The sequence below is a fragment of the Penaeus vannamei genome, chromosome 33, assembly GCF_042767895.1.
Source record: "Penaeus vannamei isolate JL-2024 chromosome 33, ASM4276789v1, whole genome shotgun sequence".
NCBI lineage: Eukaryota > Metazoa > Arthropoda > Malacostraca > Decapoda > Penaeidae > Penaeus > Penaeus vannamei.
In genome coordinates, this window is record NC_091581.1 from 4,498,912 (window position 1) to 4,521,411 (window position 22,500).

The following is a 22,500-nucleotide window of genomic DNA, read 5'->3' on the forward strand; positions in this document are numbered from 1 at the left end:
GACGACAAGAAGTCGTTGGGCAGGATTCTTCTTCCTTGTTTTGTACATCCTTCTTCTGCCGCTTGCTGGGTGGTTGCAAGTCCACCTGTTGCGCTCCTCCGGTGTTATCAACTTGATAATATGCCTCCTGTAGAGAAGGAAAGATGCTTTAAGAACTTGGAAGAGAATGCACACTCCATGCGTTATGATAATTGCATTTCTGTTAAGTGACATTTCCTATACATACTATTAAAGAGATGCTGAGTGAAGAATAGAGGAAATAATGGGAGGAATGAATAACATGTTTGTTAAAGTGAAGATAGTGATTAGAAGGTAAAATGGTATAAAGAGGCAGGTGTTCTCAACAAAATTAACACGTCATGGGCGATGCGACCCACTGGGAAGTCATAATACATTTTTTTTTTTTTTTATGCGATGTGACCTGCCGATGGCTCGAAATTAATTTTTTTTCTATGCTTCGTTTTATTAATGCGGTTCCTGTTTTATGCTGCTTGAATATTGGTTTATACATAAAACATTTGGTTAACACCGATATAATAGAATTATATGAAAATTATTAAGACGAATAAAGTATATAGACCACATTTTTTAAAAGAAACCGTCATAAGTAATCATTTTATGTTATTAATAACTTTTTGAAAACTAAATTTCCTACATATTCCACAATAATACCAATGCGTTCCTAACATTCTGAAAATACAACATACAGCTTACATATACCTCCCTACCCTCACCCCGTAGATTTGTAGGCCTACTATTCGCACAATAAATTTCGTTCACCACGCTTGGTGTATTTTAACTTTCTTTTCTTATTTTTCGTGGTGGTTCGTATCCCAAAGACATTCTCTCTCTCTCTCTCTCTCTCTCTCTCTCTCTCTCTCTCTCTCTCTCTCTCTCTCTCTCTCTCTCTCTCTCTCTCTCTCTCTCTCTCTCTCTCAATTCAATTTGAAACACCGGTGATCCAACAGAGTCTTCAAAACATTTAATAAAGTACTTCCTGTGTTGAACCCTATAGGCGAAACATATGTTCATTTTTGGTTTATTTGTATATTGGACGTGATTACGAGTACGGCAGAAAAGCCCCCATATTGGCGTTCTGCGCATGCGTGATGAAACAAATAAGGTGAAGGCTGTCACTCAATTATATTAGGTTAGATTAGGTTTGGTTTAAGTTAGGTTCGCACTGATTACCCGGAAATAATGTTTCTATGCGTATATTACATATCTGACGCACGCCTAACCGCGAGCATTCGGATACGGCTGCCGTACGCGTAACAACGGTCTTATCTATTTTTCATTTCGCATTTAATGGGGAAGTCGGCATCATTGCCAGTCCCACAGAGCGTGTTAACCTAATGACGACTGGCACAGTGACATTCGTAAGGATATTCGTATAAACAGACATCCTTATGCACAGAAATAAATGCATATCTATCGATCTATCAAGTAAATATGCATTTATTGTTCTATCTGTACGGTAGATATACATGTCTAGACTGATAGACATGCATTTATTTCTGTGTATGTGCATGCCCGTGTAATGAATGTCAATTAGGTCGGGCCTGGCACAGTTCTAACAAACAGGCCGAAAATGTGTGCAAAAAAATGTGAGGATTTAGGAAAGGAAGGAAAGGATTGTCTTGTTTTGCTGACAAAAATGGAAATGTTTAAATTATGGAGTCAAATAATGATAGCTGATGATGATTGTTATTGATGATGGTGATGATGATTATTATTATTGGTGATGATGATTATTATTATTGGTGATGATGATTATTGATGATGATGATAATGATTATTATTATTATTATTATTAATAAAAATGATAACGATGATGATGATTGATGATGATTATTAGTGACGATTATTATTATTATTGTTGATGATGATGATGTGTTAGCAATTTCTATCGAGTTCTTGAAACCATTAGAGTTACATCAAAGTAAGGGAATCTATCTGAAGGATCACAATGATGAAATATTTCCATATTTTGTCAATCCTTTGGGCTATTAATCAGTGGATTAAGTTCCCCTTCTCTGGAATGGAGACAAGATAATTCTTTATTTCTTGATAATTAACGCCTCCCCCCCTAAAAAATAATAATAATAATAATAAAAATATCTTACCACAGCTCGTAAAGCATTTTTATCTTCACTTTGTAGGATTAACAGACCCGTTTGGTATATTTCTTCGTCCCGCAAAAAATACATAGATTTAAAGTACCACAGTGTTGGCCTATAAATCTCGCCGTTTTCCGCCTTCTCACTCCTGATCACTTTCCTCAACTCGCGGTGATAATTTATGCGAAGATTCCTGATTTTCCTCTTGACCGTTTCCTGATCTGCATTAGGCTCGATTTCTCTCAGCTTTTCCAACAATTTGTCATAGCATTCGGTCTCCGAGGGCTTGTCCCTGTACGCTTTGCTGTTGACCTTCCATAGCACCGGCATTGCTTCATAGAGGCTGATGAATTCTCGCCAAAAGTTTGCCTTCGACATGGTTGCTCAATGAATGGCCGAAGACTGATTGAATCCTTGGCACTGTCAGGCACTCATGAGGCATATAACCGCTAGCGTGATTTTGATTGGGGTATATTGAATAATAAATGATGTGTGTCATTCGTAGTAACGTGTGGTAGAAAACTGCCTGAAACGCGCAATGCATTGTAAAAGGATATATTGAAAACGCTTGTGGATGCATGCTTGCGTTGCTGAAATGGCGTTATAGATGGGTGTTTTTTTAATCAAACCAACAAAATAACATTAAGAATAAAACCAAGTTTCGTAAGAGTGTATGCGAAAGTTGGGTAGTGTAGTATATATTTTTTTTCTAAATTCTTTTTGTAGATAAGAACCATCGAACAAGTCACGCTTTGAACATCAGCTGAGAAGCGGACATTTTTAAAAGTCGTTCTTCGTCGGGGATTTAAAGGCGGGCTTTTAACTTTTTATGTAAGTTCTTGTAAATACGTTTATTAGTAAGTATTTTAAAGTGGCGCAGGTTATTAAGGTGTAGTTGAGAGCAATATAAAGTTAAATTTCATGTTCTGTGTTGAAGAAATGACATTGTTTAGGTTTGTTTGTAAATATAACGCCAAAGATGCTGTAAATAAAGAGGTCAGTGTGATGCCAAGGAAGTTGAATTCCTCGGCTTCTGTTGTTTCCTGAAATACGGTTACGTTTAGGAATATTTGATTTATTTAGATTGATAGTCATCATCTTTATTTCAGCGCAAGGTGGGAACTTTAGATCTTTAATGAGGTATATACCGTATGGGTTTGACAGTACTAAGCGCGCCAAATCCTTGTGAGTAATTTTTCTAATACGTCCGCATAACGGATCGTGATCATTTTAGGATTGTTCGATTCCTCTCACTCTTTAGTTTCTAAATATACAGACATTATTGTGTGGACACTCCCCAAACCCCTAGATTCTTGGCCCCGATAGATGGGGAGGGCATGAAAAATACCAGGGAAATGTGGGATAAAATGTAGATAATATACACAAAATCCATCACTATAGTGTATAGCACAGGGGGCTGTGTCCCCAACAACCTTCCATCGGGGGCTTGCACCCTCCAGCCCTGCCCAGGAAAATAATAAATCCTGCACATATTCGTGGCAGGAGAGAACGTCAGACAAACTTGGCAATGCTGCTCCCGCAAGGCGGTTGTACGCTCTCTCTGGCAGTAAATACCTTGATTCCTGGCACCCCTCATTAGGGGGTTGCAAGGCATTACACCACATAGTGACTGATTCTGTGTATATCTATATTTCATGCCCTCCCTTGCTATTGGGGCCAAGAACATGGTGGTTGGTAGGGGCTTCTGTGCAATAAAAGTTATATATTTGGATTGTAGATGGTGAGAGGAATCCAACGATACCGAAATCATTGCAGTCCGTATGCGGACGTATTAGAAAATGTTACTTCGTTTTGCTTCAACTTTCAGAAATATAATAAAAAAGGTTGGTATAAGTTACTAATAGCGATGTGTGTTGATAGAGGGAATTGGGTACCGTCATCTTATAGCGCAGAAAAAATAGAATAGGATGCAACATAGTTTAAGCTGCAGCGGCCTCATATTTACCAGTAAATTTGAAAAATGTATGGCGCATAGTGCTGCTCAGAGACTGAGTCCACAACACCACTTTGCTGCTAAGGATTAAAAGGAGGCAGTAATTTTTAGATTTCACAAAGGCATCCAACTGTGCAGTTATTGTTCCTTGTTTAAATTTTTCACTGTGTGTTCTGTGTGAATCTGATGTAATTCTTTACAGAGACAAAGCCCTTAACTCCATGTAGCAAAATTGATTCAACAAATCACGTTACCTTGACTGGGCTTTCCCTCTGGGAAACATTGTCTTCACTCGAGTATGCATGACAAGATAGAGCTGAAACTTGGGAGCATCTAGTTGACTAAGTCGCACTTTCCCAACCTTTTTCCTTTATTTGCAGCGTTACCATTTTTGTCTGCAGATTATTCCTTGTACTGAGAACTGCAATTTTTTTTGTCCTTTACAGGAATATAATATTCAGTTTGCCCTTCCTTAGTGCATCCATACAGTAAAGATTAACCTTTGTTGTTTTCATTCACAAATGACAGGCTCAGGAAATGAGTGACTCTTGGTAATTGTTTATGAAGTGACCAGACCCATGTAAACTAAGTCTACATTACTCTAGACAACCTTTGGGGGGGGGGTGTACTCCTGGTAATCTACAATTTACAATTATATGAGTCCAGATCCTTCCTAACCTGGGGGCTCAGCGCGTGGATCCCCTCATGGTCATAGTGGACTTACTCTCTGTGTGGCATTTGTTGCAACCTATTTTCTTAATTTCTGATGTTCTTCCTTGCCTGAACAGATTTCACATATTTGTGTAGGTTTTTCCCTCCCTTTATGACAGCATCATTAGATTTTTCCTCTTGTAATACGATTGTTATGTTAATGTACACCAAAGTTTTACATACATGTTAAATAACTTTTGTCTGATAAATTTAGTTGTTCTCTCCATTACAGGCACACTTTACCTTGTATTATATAGCAGTGTAAAAGGGAACCTATACCAAAAAGTCATTAACACTGAAAGCATGTCAAAGCAGAGATGATTAATTAGCAAGACACCCACCTCTGCCATTGGCACAGCACCCCTTTGATCTAGGAAAGCCAGCAAACCTTCACCACATATATTCTGGCAAGGTAGGGCTTGCAGTCCACCTTGGTGATTTGTAGTTAGATGTGAAACCAGTCCTAACTCTATCTTCTCAGAATTTATGTGCTGGAGGTTTGTTTGAGCATAAAATGAGGAGGTAGCAGCACTCACTTGATGTTCTGCCAGTCCAATAATCCTTACCATGTTACAGGAGAAAAAATACTGCTGAAGTTTGTAAAAACCTGTATCTTGTAGGGAAGTGCATGTATATAAATGAGAAAATTAGATTTAAATTTTATTATTATTATTATTATTATTATTATTATTATTTAGATACAAGGTATAGTAACAGTTTTGGACACAGTAGAATTTAAGAAAAAAAAATTAAATTATTAGATCAAGGAATTCTAATATTTTATTTTCATTCCAGACTCTTGTCACAAATTGAAAATAAGAAAGTTGTTTAAACAAGTACTGTAATAAGTAAATACATTTCAAGATTGTATCATTTGTATAATTTTTAGAGCTCCCTTATCATGTATTGTTAAATGAAGAAATACTCCAAGCTCTGTCCAAAACATGTTACTTATTTATATGCATTTATATGATATTTATGTCATACTGATATTTATATTATTCGTTTAGTTTATCAGCATGAAGACCCCAGACAAGGAGCCAGCACTACAAGCCCCCATTTTACCTTGCACCTTAGTTGTGGAGACTCTTAATGCTGGGGGCACGGTGAAAAAGTCAACTACTTACAAACAGATAAAACTCATCTTGGGGCGAAATGAATTCAGGTGTGTGTGAGAGAGTATTTTTAGTGTTGAATAATCCTAGACTATAAAAGATGAATTGTAAAATAGATGTATTGTTTGCTATGGATGTAAGTATCCATTTATATATTCTTTTTTATGTGCAGTTTAAAAAGATATATGAAAATATTCCAGGGACCTGATACTGCGTCTAGATTCCCCAAAACACTCTCTAAAATTTCCACTGAGAGACTTTGTACTCCATAAGCGATTCTTGAAGGAGGGAAAAGCCACCATCAGTCTGAAGGATGTGAACTTAAACTTGATGATAGCAAATGCCCCTCCAAATCAGCTGCTTGTCTTTATGAAGACACTGGCTGGAAAGCATGCCGTAACTGGTGTAAATGGTGGAGTGATTAATGCAAGAAAACGGCTTCTGTCAACAGTCCCAAAAAGCTTTGAGGAAATCAGTCCTCTTACTTTTAATGTAAGTAAATGCTTATTCAATTATTGGCCTAATAACTGATTTAACTTGGTTATATGGAGGATAGATTTTGTCTTTTGCTTACTGGATCCAAGGAAAAAGAAAGTGACAAAATTGGTTTCATATTTTTCTTTTCTAGGAGTATGAAACAGTGCGGAAAAATGGAGGCAAAATGCCCCTGAAGGAGAGAGCTGCAAATGTTCCTGATGCTTCCCCTGTTTCTAGTAAACGTAAACGGGATTCAAAGGTAATTTCACATTTACTGCATCTTAGAAGTTTGCATCGCTAGTGCACCAATTGTCTGTCTTTGGTGTTTGTTTGTTAAGTTTTCTATTCTGTCTGCAGATAGTAGCTTATGAAATAAGTTAAGTATAGAAATCTCTAATGATTTTTCTTGGTGTATTACATGTAAAAATTCTGCAAATTTTTATATACACAAAAAGTATCACGATTCCTCTTGTCACATCTTTAAGCTTTTATGTGTTAGAGGTTTTATCCGCTTTTTTTGTTTGTTTGTTTGCAGGACGCCTCAGGTTCCTCTACACCTAAAGTTCCACGTTTTCTTAACCCTCTAGTCCTTACATCTGAACAGAAACGCGTGTTGCAAGTTGTACAGTCTGGCTTAAATGTATTTTTTACTGGTAAGATTAATTTTGTGTGTGTGCTGCCTCTGCCATTTTCTGTTGATAATTGATGTATATAAATGTAACCTTATGTGTTTCTATAATGCTGTATATTTGTGCATGTTAGAAATCATCTTTACATTTTCCATTAAACATTGATTCATGCTTTACCTTTGGAGGATAATTAGTAAATGATCCAAGTCAACATATTTTCCTCTCTATGTTTTAAAAAGTTGAAATTATTTCCTTTCCTGTTAACTTGTTTCTAACAGGGAGTGCTGGTACTGGCAAAAGTTTTTTGCTGAAGCGTATTGTTGGTGCTCTTCCTCCTGATGTTACTTTTGTGACTGCAAGTACGGGTGTTGCTGCCTGTCAGATTGGGGGAACTACATTACATGCATTTGCAGGTAAGAACTTTGAAAACATGTATGGAATTAATATAGATTTCATGATATGTGTTTTTTTTTTTAAGGATTTGGTATAAAAGCAAATACTATTATACTTTTCTTCTTAACAGTAAACATGTATTCATGTGCAAATTTTTGGTCAGTATTAATTTTTCCAAAGAAAAATTATGACTGCTTTACTCTGAACAGCAATGTATTTGTCATGTTTTCCTTTATTTTAGGATTTTTAGAGGATGTTTAAGAAAAGTTTCAGTTATTTAAAAAAAAAATTATAGAGAAAATATGTTGCCTGCCTTGTAAATAGGCCTTGCTGAAGTTAGAGCATAATTTATTGTGTAAATTATGTAGGTAATTTATGTATTCTTTTAGGTATGCTGTTCATGGTGGGAATGACAAAATATTTGTATTTGCTCTTTATCAAAAAGAAGATATAAACAAGAAATAATTGACTTTTTAACTTCATATTTAAAATATATTTACAGGCATAGGCAGTGGCAAAGCTTCTATTGACCAGTGCATTCAGTTGGCATCAAGAAGAGTTATAGCTCAGCAGTGGAAGAAATGTAAACATCTTATTGTTGATGAAGTGTCAATGGTTGATGGTGATTTTTTCACGGTGAGTATAATTTGCCATTTAATACCACACATGCACATATTTAGACACACAAAGACATCTAAAAGCTAAAAGCAAATTACAGAAACTTTTGATATAGAGAATAAGCAACTATTTTTGTGTGTGTGTGTTTGTACATATATGTTATGAGAACCATTAATTTGCCTCTGTGAATGGAAGAGGCTACCATTTAGCCAATTCACCTTAAAAGTATCAGATCATAAACATGAAGTTTTGCTATTATACCTCTGATTATATTACTGATTAATGTAATTTTTTCTTATCTCAGAAACTGGAAGCAGTAGGGAGAGCAGTAAGAGGAAATGACAAGCCTTTTGGTGGAATCCAGCTGATTTTGTGTGGGGATTTCTTGCAACTCCCTCCTGTTACCAGGCCTGGGGAGAAACGTGTCTTCTGCTTCCAGACAAATGCTTGGGATCGCTGTATTAACCTAAGCATGGAGCTGACTGATGTGAGGAGGCAAGACGACCAGGAATTTATTGATATACTGCAATCTATTCGGCTGGGGAGGTAAGGTTTAGCCTCGATTTCCCTTTTTTCTTCTTTTTCTATGTTTTTCTTCTTTGTTATATCATAAATCAGTCTGTCATTATATACTAGTGGAAAAAAGGACTGTGCCTGAATTCTTACATTTGGTTATTTGCATTTGATACTAAGATTTAGTAGTTTTGCATCTGAATGTCATGCTATTTTTAGTTCTTCATATTATTTCATCATAGTTCTTAATTGCCCTTTGCATTGTTATAAATGCAATATATTGTATTAAGCACATTAAGTACCAAGATTTCATACTTCCACAGGTGCAAGGAAGAAATGGTTGAACGCTTAAAACAAACGGAGAAGAACACGGTAGAAAGGGATGGTATTAAGGCTACTAGGCTATGTACTCATCGTGAGGATGTAAATCACATTAATCAAGAACATCTAAAAAAATTAGCAGGTATACTTATCCTTACATGTATATAAATGTAATATATTTTTCTTTGTTTATTTATATGGTCATCATAAGATATTGAACCAAGGCATGAAATGTGAAGGAATGCTTATCATAAGACTTGGGGATGTTGCTTTGACAGTAGTCTAATAGAAATAAGTTTGGGAAAGTTCATAATTATTTCATTGACTCTTATTGTTTGTATCATGGCTATTATTTGTAGAAATATTACTTTTGATGGTAAAAGCAAAATAAAAACAAATGATATATTGTCCTCCTACTTTCACAATTTGGCATTTCATGATTTTTTTTTTTATTGTAGGTGATAACCAGGTCTTCCAGGCTGTTGACAGTGATCCTGGTCTGTCATCTTTACTTGATTCTCAAACCCCTGTTGTAGCGAAGTTAACCCTCAAAGTTGGTGCTCAAGTCATGTTGATGAAGAATCTTGACGTTGGCCAAGGCTTGGTCAATGGTGCAAGAGGAGTTGTTACAGGCTTCAAGATGGGTAAAGAAGGTGAGTTATTCTCTGTTTGTTTTAACTTGTAATGTTTTTGTTATAATTGTCATCATATTTTATGCTTATTATCCTTATTTATGCTATCATTGTTCTTATTGATTATTGTTGTTAGTAGAATTGATTAATATTAGCATATTGTGAGTCAACATTGCAATAGTGTTTGACTATAGAAATGTATGAAGGAAAATCAATAATTTCAGTATGCAAAATATGTGTGACACTTTGATTTTGTGTCTTGATCAGAATCAGAGTTCCATACCGAGCATCATTTCATGCAGATGTATGTCTGAATTTGGCCTGGTATAAGTAGTATCTACTGCAATTATAAAAAAAAAATTGTTATACACACATGGCTCCACAAGTGCTTAGCCACTAAGGTGTCTATTAGTAGGTCCTTGTGACTGTGCCTAATTTTTCCATTCTTTGAATTTGTGGGATTTTTTTTCTTCTTTTTTTGCTAATAGTATGTTGACTCAAACATTGATTCCATTATTATTATTTTGAAAGTATGTGTGCATGTGTTGTCAAATATGTTTTTGCACTGATGGCTGAAGCAGTACTGGATCACCAAGATATGAGTTATGGGGATGATATTAGTAAAATCATATTGACAATAAGAATGATGAATTATTTTAAAACTGTATTTCCAAAAATCAAGGGAGAAGGGGCAAATAGGCGAGATAGGTAGGAATAGTAATTAACTCTATGCTGACTAAGCTCTTTTGGTGATAACTCTTTGTAAACTGTTATCCATGACATAATTTTTTGAAATTTAATAATGCTAGTATGTAGTGTTCAAATTTTCATGTTACAATATTTGCAACTTTTAGTTTTTGCCTTTTCTGCTTGCCTAGTTTGTTTATTTTTTTCAGTATATCTTTCTTGTTTTTTCTTTCTTTTCTTTTCTTTTTCATTGCAATGCATGAATTCCATTCCCTCTGTTTTGCTATGACTTGTTCTTTAAGATTTTTTTTTTCCTTCTTTTTGTCCACCTACTCATTTTGATTTTTGAATATGTGTAATTTATGTTATTTACATTATTGTGGAACAGTTTGGACTGATTATATCATTTGTGCTTTTGTATTTTTTTCAGGGAACCCCATTGTAAGATTTTTATGTGGTGTCACAACAGAAATTAAGCATGAGAAGTGGACAGTCAAAGGTTCTGGTGGTATTTATCTACACAGAAGACAACTTCCTTTGAAGTTGGCGTGGGCTTTCTCCATTCACAAGTCGCAAGTAAGTATTTTTAGAGTACAGTATCTTTATTGATTTTTGTGCATTATCATTGGCATTTAAGAGTTTCAGATTCTGCGAGATATATGTTGTACTATACAATAATCATGCAGTGTATGAGCATTTCAATAAGTCTTTCCTTATATTTGCATTGGATTATTTTGGCAAATTTTGACATTAACCCATTGGTGCCTGGTCCATGGCCATTTCAATTTGATTTTATGTTACTGATTTTGTTACACATAACTGGTTTCATTAGCACTTAGTTATCAAGGACTCCATTACCAACCTACCTCATCTTACTTGTGTACCTCATTCCTTGAATTCTTGGGTGGCATGTATGTACATGCCATGGTTGAATGTGGACAAATTACCAGGTGGCATTAGACGGAGCTTATTTTTTTCCAATAGTTGTAGCATCATTTCTACTGTAAAACTTTTAGGCAATAACACCTAAGGTGAAGGTGATCCTTCAAAATATTTATATTTTTCAAAATTGTAATAAAAGCTTTTAGGTGCCTAATGTTGCTCACAAACTACTGAACAAGCGTGGCACAAATATGGGAAATTGTTGTTGCGTGCCCATGATCATGTCCACTTGCCAAACCTTTTTACCTGCTGATATTGGGTTCATATTAGAATTATTACTGATAATCATCTTTCATCAATATTATTATTGTGATGTTATATTCAATAGTAATAATAAAAATAAAAATTTTCTTTAAAAAAATTAAATGATGGGGTAAATGGGCAGCAAGACCAGTTAGACTTAGTAATTTACTAGTAATTGACTACTAGATGTTCTTTATGAGCCAACTGTGTATAAACAAAATCAATCTAATAAAAACATATATGTCATCCCAGTGTCAAAGATGGCATAAATAAGATTTTTGTTTCGGCTTACTGGTGTCTTACCCTGACATAGGGAGTCTGAATGAGAATCTGGAAAAATACAAGGGATGCCTCTGGCAAAAAAATTAAAAGTTTAAACTTTCTTTCCAGGGAATGACACTAGACTGTGCGGAAATGTCTCTCTCGAGGGTGTTTGAAGCGGGTCAAGCCTATGTTGCCCTGTCACGTGCAAGAAACTTGAAGAGCATCCGTGTGCTGGATTTTGGACCTGAATGTGTGCGCGCTCATCCCGATGTTCTCAAATTCTACCAGGGTCTAAGAAGAGCCCGTTATGAGGAGCAGCAGTCTATAAAGCAATATTTTTAAGATCAATGTTATTTTAAGAAGAATTTTATTATTATTAATATATTACAGGTATTCAACCTCAGGTTTTCTTATGGAACTGTCTTTCATGTGCATGTTAAGTATCTGATGAGTCCCAAAGTGGAATGAAATATTGTTTTATAAAATTGTGCATGCAGTTTAGGGTATGGTGTGGAAGTGATAGATCTTTGAGAAATATATGGCACTAATGCTTATATTGTAAACACAAGATACTATGACGTATAAACAAAACTGAAATGAAACTGTCAAAGGGAGAAAGGAACAGTAAACTGTGAAGTTGATCATGGTTTGTCGTTATTGCTTCTTCGGTATTATGACTGTTTTAATGTATATATGGTATTAATTTATGTATTTTATTTAAAGAAAAAAAAATTTAAACACTGTTCTTTCTGTATCATTAACCCTTCAGCCTTTTGATTATGCATACTTTTAATATGAAATGATTATCTACTCCATAACACTGGTATCATTTCCATGGTATATAAATATATTTTACAGAGAGTATATATTTGCAGAAGCACAAACATATCAACCAACATCAGCTGTGATAAAAAGTATCTCATTTACTTCCCTCCTTTCCCTTTTTATTACCAGACTTTCCTATAACATCCTCTAATCTTTGACATCAAACACCTTCTCTTCTCCCCGGATTATTCTCCTACCTTTTCAACAGTAATCCCTATTCTTCCTTGAACATTTTTCCTATACCTTCCCCAGTGACAGATACACTATAATTCACTTAGTCACCCTACCTTCTTAAGCCACCCCTTTCTACTAATTTCTGCTCAAGTTCACTTGCTCCACTTTTTCCCTTTTCACTACCATACCAATGCTCTCAAACTTTTGACATTTAACAGATTTTATCGTAATATGTAACTTTCCTTTGCCTTTTCTGACACAATACTTTACCATAGTGCTATATGACCTTTGATGTTGAGCACATTTATTTTCAAACATTAACCGTTGAACTACTCTTCATATTTATTGTCCTCCCCCCAACAGAACTACTCCACTCCACACCACCCCATCTTTCTCTTGCCCTTGTCCTTCTACTGCCTCTACCTCTGCAAACCTTCTAAGTACTCTCTTTGGCCCAGCCAAGGGGGACTGATTCTTTGTGATTCCCCCAACAGCCCCCTATTCTGAGAATATACTTCTCTTTTAGCAGTGACTCCAGCAAATTCTTGACCCATGTATGACAAGGACTGGTTAGCCTGAAAATTACCTACTTACCTGCCTTGCTGATTATAATACAGTAGCAGTACAGTGCTACACTATTCCTCCCATAGGCCAACATAAATCCCATGTCAATCTTGCCAAGATTAGCTTCCATAGACATGACCTCCCCCATGAATTTTATATTGATGGATTCTCCTACCATGTCCAACCATATTGACCCCTTCCTCGTCAATATCAGAATGTTGGTGTTTTGGCTACCTAGCCAAACATTGTTGCTCCACAGTCCACTGCCCTCTATGTGCCCAACCTAGTCATAACCATTCAAATTGCCCTGCTCAGTCATGTTCATGCATGATGTATTTTATAAGAGCTGCCCTGCCTATAAGAAGTTTTCACATTCAAACTAGGCTTCACTCTACGTGATGCTAGTCAAGGTTTTCCTCTCGCTACCCCTCCCCCCCATCTCCACAAGATTTTTCTGCATCTCCCCCAGTATCTCTTCCTTCTACCCTGAACCATCCTACCTCTACTCTCTACCTAGTGAAATCCCTTTTCCATTCTAAATCCAGATACTCCAAACTCAAACACTTCAATACCAACCCGTCCTCCCCCTCACTTTATGCATTGCATCAGATAACCGAAACATTCTACACCCTCCCCTATATCCTCCTCCTCCTCTTCTCCTCAAACTACTCCTCCTCTATCCCCTATTCTCCTCATCATAAGAGATCCTTTGTTTCCCAGACCTCCCTACTCAAATCCCTCACAGAAACTCTTGAAGACATCCAACAATTTCTAGATATGACCCAAGAAAATGTTTCACTCCCTCATCCACCCTCCAATCCATCTATTCCTATTCCTTTTACATTCAGAGTATTTGCCAATATCTTTCCTCCTTCCCCACAAGTCCCCCCTATACTTCACCTCCTTCCCCAGTCTCCTTATCTTCCCGTATAACCCGTTGATTATTTCATAACAGCTCTTTAACCAGTTTAAAAACAATGTTACTATAGCTTCCCCAACAATACATACACCCTATTCCATCCAATAGCCCAGTATCCTTAACCTTTTCCTTTATTGATCTCTGATTTACATCATTTGCACCCCTTCTTTACCCTTTTCCCTATCATACTATTCTATAACACAACCTTAGATATTTGACACTCCTTTTACTAATTGTAATCTCATTTACCCTTTTCACCACAATACTTCACCATAGTGCTATATGACTGTCAATGTCTACCACATGATGTTTCAATCATCAACAATTAACCATCATGTGCCTATTGCCATTGGATTAATGTAATTTGTGCAAGTATATCTCGTTTCAATATATTTAAGTCTAGGAATCAAGAATTGCTAAAGCCAAATTGGAACTGTCATAACAATCATTGTTCTATACATTTTCAGCTTATGGAGGGTATACTTGAACTTGTGAAGACCCTAATATTTAAAAAATACAGAACACATGATATGGAGATCTCCACAGAGAATAAAGCCACAACTCTGGTGTATTAGAATCAAAAGGTCTTAATAGCAACCAATGTAGTTCTGAAAACTGGAGACAGTAAGAGCTTGCTTGAATTAAACATGATAAAGTGATAGGGCCCCACTGTTAACAGAATCAGTCAAATCCCAACTGGTCTCTGTGGAAGCAAACACTTGCATTTTTATCTTTTATATATCAGCACATGTTTACACATCTGTGCATCTGTGAATTGCAATTTGAGAAAATAATCAAAATTGCATATGGAGTGCAACAGGACTGACAAAAATGTAAACTTTACTCTGGGAGCAGAACAAGCAAATCTTTGAAGTATCTGAATCAGCAAAATAAAAAAACTGGGTTATGTTTGTAATAAAAAGCGAACTATGCAAGTTTGCTTTCGATGTGTTGTAAATTCAAATGTTTGGCATGCTTCTTTTATATTATCAACCGTGATGTAGTGCATCTTAGGTAATCATTGTATATCACAAATATCTTTTGAGCTTGTCTTAAATACAAAGTGTACCAAATTATATCACATATTAATTGGCACAATACTGATGTCATGTGTTATTTTATGGTTCTATTAACATCGGCCACACTAAGGTTATCAAAATTGTTATCAAATTAAATTTTCAGCCTTTTTTTTTTTTTTTTTTGCTGTAACAGAATAATTTAAAACAAGTCTATTCATATACGTAACAATTTTTCAAGCATGGTTATACCTTTGATATACCTGCCTGACTGGTATATATACCCATGAGGTGATGTAGCCTGCTAAACTATTGCTAACAACCAATTCCACTCACAAATCAGTTTACCTAGTAGTTATTAGTTATTAATTACCTAGTAGTTACTGTCATCACTTGACAGGCCTGCCCACCAATCAGGCTTATTCGTCTGGACACGGCTTTAAAACAACTAGCTTTTTGAAGTGAATATAATGGATATTTCTTAATGCAGAAAAATCCATGATGACTTTATTTCTCATACTTATCATGACATGATATGGAGCAGTAGATTCACTACTTTTCCAAGTCAGTTTGCCACTCATATATATCTTTACATAAGGGTTGGACTTTTTCTTGGTTAAATCAGATTAATATATAATTACTTTTGAAGTTTGAAAATGAGAAGTTGTATATGACTATCAATATAAATCTTGAAGCAATTAAAGACCCTTTCCCTCAATATCCTAGTTGCATTTCCTGCACTTGGCCTTGAAACATTTACCTTTGGGTATCCTCTCAAAATAAAACCAGAGAGGATCCTTCTTCCTTCCACTGGTTACAGTTCATAAATTTGGCACTGTGTATACATTGAGATTAGCAGAATACTATCAGAAGACATTTCTTACCCAATATAACATTGCCATTTCGAATGTATGGTTGAAAATCCTTATCAACTTGGAGAACATTGACCAGATAATGCACTCCTATCAATTTTCTGAGCATAAGAGAGAAACTTTTATGAGATTGATGTGGAATTAAAATGCATTCAATCTAGATAGATAGGAAGCATTAATTTGATATAATCATAGTAATCATTATGATTGTCTTCGATACCATCCACTGTTTTCAAACTGATATCATAATTGTTGTAAAACTGAGTGAGAAGTAAGCATATTTCAGCAATCCTACTTATACTTATCATTTAATATATTTTCCATTGGCACATTCACAACAGTATTGATGAATATATGGAATACAAAATCATTGCAGAATTAAAGAAATTAGATGTACTTTTATTGTAAACGTTATTATGAGATGTCATCAACTATTGGGTTAAATATCAACAAAGGACGTGCACTATGACACTACCAAAAGATAGTGTAGCTTCCTATGAATCTAGACTGAATGGACTGTAAAGGTTTGAATATCAAGGTATTTCTCAAGAGTATACATATAAGGTATTAAACAGCTTGAAACTGCTGATTCTACCACATGACTAGGTATGTTAACAGTATAACATTATAAAGAGTTAGTGTATATTTACTTTTACTATGCATACCTATACCTACCAACTCAGCCACACTAAAAGCCACAGCTACACCAAAGCAAGTACACAAGACTGTATACTTCTCAATTCAAATGGTATAAATAAAAATCAATCGATTCAAATCATATTGTTTTTACTTTGATTTAAATAGATAAACTGCCTGATTTAACTTATCTGGTTTAAATCATGCTGCCTCTGGTATAAATAAAAACAAAAATACATTGCATCACTCTGAAGTAACTTTCCTCACAGGTACAAATATATGATGTCCAGTTTTGTACAAGACTTATTTTGACTTAAAAATAAAGTTAAGGACATTTCTTTCCTTCCTATGTGATAACTTTATACAAAATACTTGCTTTTGGCACATTAAAGAGTACTACAATCACTGCCTTTATAAATTAGTTACCGTATGTTTCTCAGTATTTAAATAAAATTAGTTCATTTTTAACTCCATACTCATTTTGCAAGTACATAGTTTCTGGCTTTGCTAAACCCTTTGTTTTCTTACACCTTATTCTCATAAATAGTTTAGGCTGTCTTGATTTTATTTCGAGTTCTGTATTCAATCCACAAACACTAATTTCTTCAAGCACTGAACTCTGCTTTGCAAAAAATAATGAAACTCCTACAACTTTCATTCTTCAGGATATAATCAAATCTTGCCCTAGTGTGTTGGTATTATACAATATCCCTTCAACAGTCTTTTAATTACAAATAAGATTTAATATGAATATTCTCTTGAATTTCTGAAAGACTATTGCAAATCAAAAGTATTTGTAATATCAATCATGTAAACTCTACAGCTACATGAGCATTCTCAGAACTTGCATTTTGAGAATAAAAAATGTACATGAGTGTATTTCATCAAATTTTAAGCAAACACTAACAAAACATCTTGAAAGGAAAACATGACTTCCTTTTAAACCAAGAACTCAAATGAAAAATCATACTCTGTAATCTGAGTAATTCAACTATCATACTATATCCTTGGTAATCTTACACTTCACAATTAAGATAGTAGAGCAATGATATTTTTTCCATTTTGAAATATATAGTATATCAAGGGATTTTACCTGTTACATATATTCATGCAATACTTTCAAGACTAAACTGTCTGTTAGTATTTGTATACATATAAAAATGATAATGCTCATATCTAAATGAATACTTGCATATATTTTCAATACCTTCTACACCAATTGAGACACACACACATACACACACACACACACACATACACACACATGCGCGCACACACACATGCACACACACACACAAAACACACACACACACACACACACACACACACACACACACACACACACACACACACACACACACACACACACACACACACACACACACACACACACACACACACAAACATACACACACACACAAACCACACACACACACACAGAAACACACACACACACAACCACACACACACGTGAAAACACAACACACACACACGTGAAAACACAACACACACACACGTGAAAACACGGCACACAACACAAAAACACAACACACAACACAAATGCACAACAAAAGAAAAGAAAAGGAGAGAAAAAGAAAAAGAATAGTGTCACAGAACAGTTTTTTGATATGGTAATATAGCATTATGTCAATTACCATCTAACCCTCAAAATTTCCATCTTATTCTTCAATCTCATTATGTTTTTTCACCTTTCTTAAAGGAGATACCAAAATAAAATACTAAGATAAACAATATAAACCAAGTCTGCGATTTACAAAGCACTACATAGTACCATGACTATATTTTGTCATCCTTGTCTGACTAGTAGGTGTGTTAAAAGGAAGCAGTTATGGTGGATACATATATTTTTGTCACTTATACAGTACTTCCTTTCCCTCAAAAAGAGTCAGTTGTATAATCATCAGTTAATATCTTTAGCAATAAAATTATGCATTAATATTCTTTAATGCATATATAAACTTTCCAAATTAAGTTCTATATATATTAACAACAATGAATGGCAAGTAAAGAGGACAGTATCACCAAATGTACACACATTTTTTTTTCTTTTCTTTTCTTTTTTTCTGACACAGATTTGCATAGTCAAAATTACATGTAAAGTTTACTATAAAATAAAATGTACAGTTTGGGTATCTAAATCTCACTCGGAAGGGAACTGCAATACTAAAGAGATTTTTTTTGGGTCTGTCTTCCACACATTTCTGTCACTAAGGGCCTCTTTCAAAGGACTGAGGCGAATATTAATGATGCACCTCATTGGGAAGATAGCACTTTCTTTCTGCCTCAGATTTGCATAGTCGAAATTACATGTAAAATTTACTATACAATAAGATTTATAGTTCGGATATCTAAATCCCACTCAGAAGGGGACTGCAATACTGAAGCTTTTTTTTCTGCTTTCCACATATTTCTGTCACTAAGAGCCTTCTTTCAAAGGACTGAGGGGAAGATTAATGAAACACCTCATTGAGAAGATAGCACTGCATTGAGCATCAAAGATAATGCACATAAAAACCTTGAAAATGATTTATGGTTTAACAATTTTGAAGAGAGACATGATGTATGCATTGTGAATAAGGACAAAGTTGTGGTTCACCTGAGAAAAATTTTGGTCCAAAAAATCTTCAGATACAGGAGGCTCTGGCCTCTATCAATAAATATGCATTTTTATGCAACATAGCATCATAAAATATATCTGTTTTAGATGTCACTTCTAAGGAAGAAAGTGTATTCAATATTGTTTCAATGAGATTGACTGTACTTTAATAATAAAGCAAGTCACATTATGTTCAGAATATAGAGTGCATTTCAATATTTATGATAATAAAAAATGAAAAATATCAATTGTTTTCACATTCTTGGGGATTCATAAACTTCAATTTCTTAAGACCTGGACTAAAACTTACACTACTCTGCCCACCCTCTCCTCTCCTGTCATCATAGGAACCTCTGCCTCTGTTGCTGAAATCCCCTCTACCTCTGTTGCTGAAATCCCCTCTACCTCTGTTGCTGAAATCCCCTCTACCTCTCCCTCTAAAATCACCTCTACCCCTGCCTCTGAAATCTCCCTGGCCTCTGTTGCTGAAATCCCCCTGGCCTCTATTGTTGAAATCCCCTCTACCCTTATTTGTAAAACCCCCCCTGCCTTGAGGGTTCATAAACTCTTTGTTCGTAAAAATTGGCCTCTTTCCTCTGGTTGCATTTCCTTTGAAGTATTTATTTTTCTGAGGATCATCACTGTTCTCAAATTCATTGTGGTCGCTCTTTCTTTTAGTAAATTGTTTGGCCTTGTTTCCTAACAGCTTGCTATAATTCTCTGCTATCTCTTCTGCTGTCACATCCTCCTCTATTCCATCCCCCTTATTGGGTGCAGGCAAAATTCTGGGGAGAAAAGATAAAATGTTCCATAATCAGAATGACGCTTTTTTTTTTTTTCTTTAATATGCCAAAAATGTTTGGACTGCTGTCTTAAAGATATAAACTCAAAGGATAAAATACAGAAATTTTTGTCTATTATAATTTTATATCACTTTTATATTACTGGATTTTTTCATAAAGGCATCACCATTAAAGAGTTAAATAAAATTTTATCACTCTTTATGACAGCTGTAAGTGCGTCATCTTAAAAGAATATGAATTGCAGAGTCATCGGATACATACCTTTCAGTTTTGTATACTCCAGTTAGCTTATCTTCGTTAAGCTTCTCAATATCTGGGTCCATTCCACCAAAGGACAAACGGCAGGGTAAAAAGTCCATACAGTCAAAATATGAGTCAACCATAACAATACGGTCCCTGTGAGAGAGTGGAGTAACATACATTATTCAATTGTTAAGACTAGAGATAGGTGATCTTTTAGAATATCAACAAAATGCATAAAAAAATTAAAAAAAGGTCATGTTTACTGAAAATGGCAATCACTTACGCTCCTTTATGCAGTAATGATAGTTGGTCCTGGTATAACTGCTGCCGCTCTTCATTTTCTTCTTGTAGTACTGCTTTCTCTTTAGTCTTTTTCATGAACTGGAAAGCAAAATGGGTATATGTTGAAAAAGGACAAAGTGAGTATCTAAATTCATTTTTAAAAATCAAAAGCTAAAATTATTAATCCCTTCCTGGCCGCTGTGACTGGTGGAGCAGGTTGTATTACGCATATTTGAAAATTACAAATAACCAAATGTTCAATATTTTTTTTTACTACAAAGAGAGAAGATATGGAGTCTGAGCAAAGAAAATAAGCTATTACCATCTGGGTAAAGCAAATCAAAAGACAAATATGGACATTGGAAAACGGCAATAAAGCTAAAAAAGTTTACACAAAATAACTTTGCAAAGGGCAGGCACAGAGTCTTGTCACCGCTCATAAGGGTTCGTGCATGCCTGGCCTATGCGCCACACGCCCGGGATGTTGGCCACCTGCTTGTGTTTTCGGCACCATGATTTCTGTGATGCAACTGGATCCAAAGGGTTATGAAACAATCAAAGGGTAAAATGGGTAGAGATGGCTGTTAGAGAAGTAGCAGGAGAAGAATCAAGGGGATGAGATAAGGGAACTGGGGAAGGTGGTGAAGTATGAGGGGAGGGATATGGAGAAGGACAAAACTGCCACAGTAGGGGTTCACGTGAGTATCCTGGTGGGAGACATACGGATTATGGGGAAAGAAGAGAGAATCTTTCAGATGGATAAGAAAAGAATGTGATGTGTTTGGAAAGAATGGGAAGAAGAGGGATAGGAGTAACTTGGGGGGGGGGGGGGGATGGATATCAGAAAATACTTTGAATGTAGAGGGATTGGAAGGTGGATAAGGGAGTGGAAAATTCTCTTAGGTCATGTCTGGGAATTTTTGGATGTCTTCAAGATTTGTAGAGGGGAGTTGGGTGGGGAGGTCTGAGAAACAAAGGTTCTCTAGTGAGGAAGAGAAGAGGGGATAGATCTTCAAGAGGTGTAGGAGAACGTATGGTAGGCAAAGATGGAGTGGAACATTTAGGTTGCCTGATGTGACAGGTAAAGTGAAAAGGAGGAGGGGTAGGTACCGGAGAAGTGGAAGAGCTTGGAGTATCTGGATTTAGACTGGCACAGTATTTGAATGGGGGAGAGGGGGAGTAGAGGTAGAATGTTCCATGGTAGGGGGAAGAGATACTGGGGGAGATGCTGAGACATCTTGAGAAGTTGGGAGAGGTGCAGGGTGGACTGTTTTGGAATATGTAAAGAGACAAAAACCTCATTGTGGTGCTTCTTGTCTAGCCTAACGTAAAGTGAGGCTTACCGTGAATCCAAGTACTGCTACATCACATTTGAACTTAAACTCCTACAAAATACATTATGAGAGCCACTAAAATTGGCACATGCACATGAATGAGCAGGGCAATTTGAACAGTCATGACCAGGTTGGGCACATAGAGAGCAGCAGGCTATCGACTGACAGTGTTTGGTTGGGTGGCTAAAACTCCAACATTTCTGACATTGGCAAGGAAGGGGTCTATATGATTGAACAGGGCAGGACACAGCACCAATATAAACTTCATGGAGATCGTGTCTATGGAAGCTAATCTTGGAAATATTGGTGTAAGAGTTACTCTGTCTTCTGGGAGTAGTAGTAAAGCAACATACTGCCACTGCATCAGAGTCAACATGACAGGCAAGTAGGTCATTTTCACAGTCAGACAAGTTTTTGTCATACATAGGATAGTCAGTATGGGAGACAGAAACAGTTCCAGTACAAGTAGTAACTGAGGAGTGAGGTTCAGCAAGAAAGTGTTTGCTAGTGCGGTCAGTCAGGGTAGATAGTGCACGAGATTAGGACTCAGATGTAACTGTGACAAGCGATAAATAATCAAAACATATAGATGGCTC

The 22,500-nt window shown here is 35.8% G+C and overlaps 3 protein-coding genes across 7 annotated transcripts in view; 1 reads left to right on the top strand and 2 right to left on the bottom strand.

Moving 5' to 3' along the window:
• Positions 1-2,603, bottom strand: part of LOC113824766 (uncharacterized) — a 3,501-nt gene extending 898 nt beyond the window's left edge. Inside the window, exons 1-2 of the mRNA XM_027377557.2 lie at positions 2,127-2,603; positions 1-127 (exon numbers count right to left, since the gene is read on the bottom strand). The exon at positions 1-127 is cut by the window's left edge and continues 898 nt beyond it. Coding sequence (XP_027233358.2) covers positions 1-127; positions 2,127-2,498 — 499 coding nt within the window. The 5' untranslated portion in view covers positions 2,499-2,603. The remainder of the gene's footprint in view (positions 128-2,126) is intronic.
• A 215-nt stretch (positions 2,604-2,818) lies between these two features.
• Positions 2,819-12,364, top strand: Pif1 (Pif1 DNA helicase). 5 transcript variants are annotated; one of them, XM_070145312.1, is made up of 13 exons: positions 2,878-2,951; positions 5,018-5,197; positions 5,796-5,950; positions 6,101-6,392; positions 6,529-6,636; positions 6,913-7,030; positions 7,285-7,419; positions 7,902-8,035; positions 8,322-8,563; positions 8,854-8,993; positions 9,310-9,504; positions 10,601-10,746; positions 11,746-12,364. In XM_070145312.1, exons 3-13 carry the CDS (start codon positions 5,805-5,807, stop codon positions 11,959-11,961), a joined length of 1,872 nt encoding a protein of 623 aa, XP_070001413.1. In that variant the 5' UTR covers positions 2,878-2,951; positions 5,018-5,197; positions 5,796-5,804; the 3' UTR covers positions 11,962-12,364. The 5 variants fall into 5 exon arrangements, with proteins under 5 accessions (XP_027232904.1, XP_070001413.1, XP_070001415.1 ...); XM_027377103.2 differs by lacking the exon at positions 5,018-5,197 and having other exon boundaries at positions 2,819-2,951; XM_070145314.1 differs by lacking the exons at positions 2,878-2,951; positions 5,018-5,197 and adding an exon at positions 2,953-2,977.
• A 6,108-nt stretch (positions 12,365-18,472) lies between these two features.
• The window catches only part of Mpp6 (M-phase phosphoprotein 6), a 5,735-nt gene continuing 1,707 nt past the window's right edge, over positions 18,473-22,500 (bottom strand). Inside the window, exons 2-4 of the mRNA XM_027377092.2 lie at positions 20,572-20,669; positions 20,307-20,441; positions 18,473-20,027 (exon numbers count right to left, since the gene is read on the bottom strand). Of these exons, the coding sequence (XP_027232893.1) occupies positions 19,487-20,027; positions 20,307-20,441; positions 20,572-20,669 (774 nt within the window). The 3' untranslated portion in view covers positions 18,473-19,486. The remainder of the gene's footprint in view (positions 20,028-20,306; positions 20,442-20,571; positions 20,670-22,500) is intronic.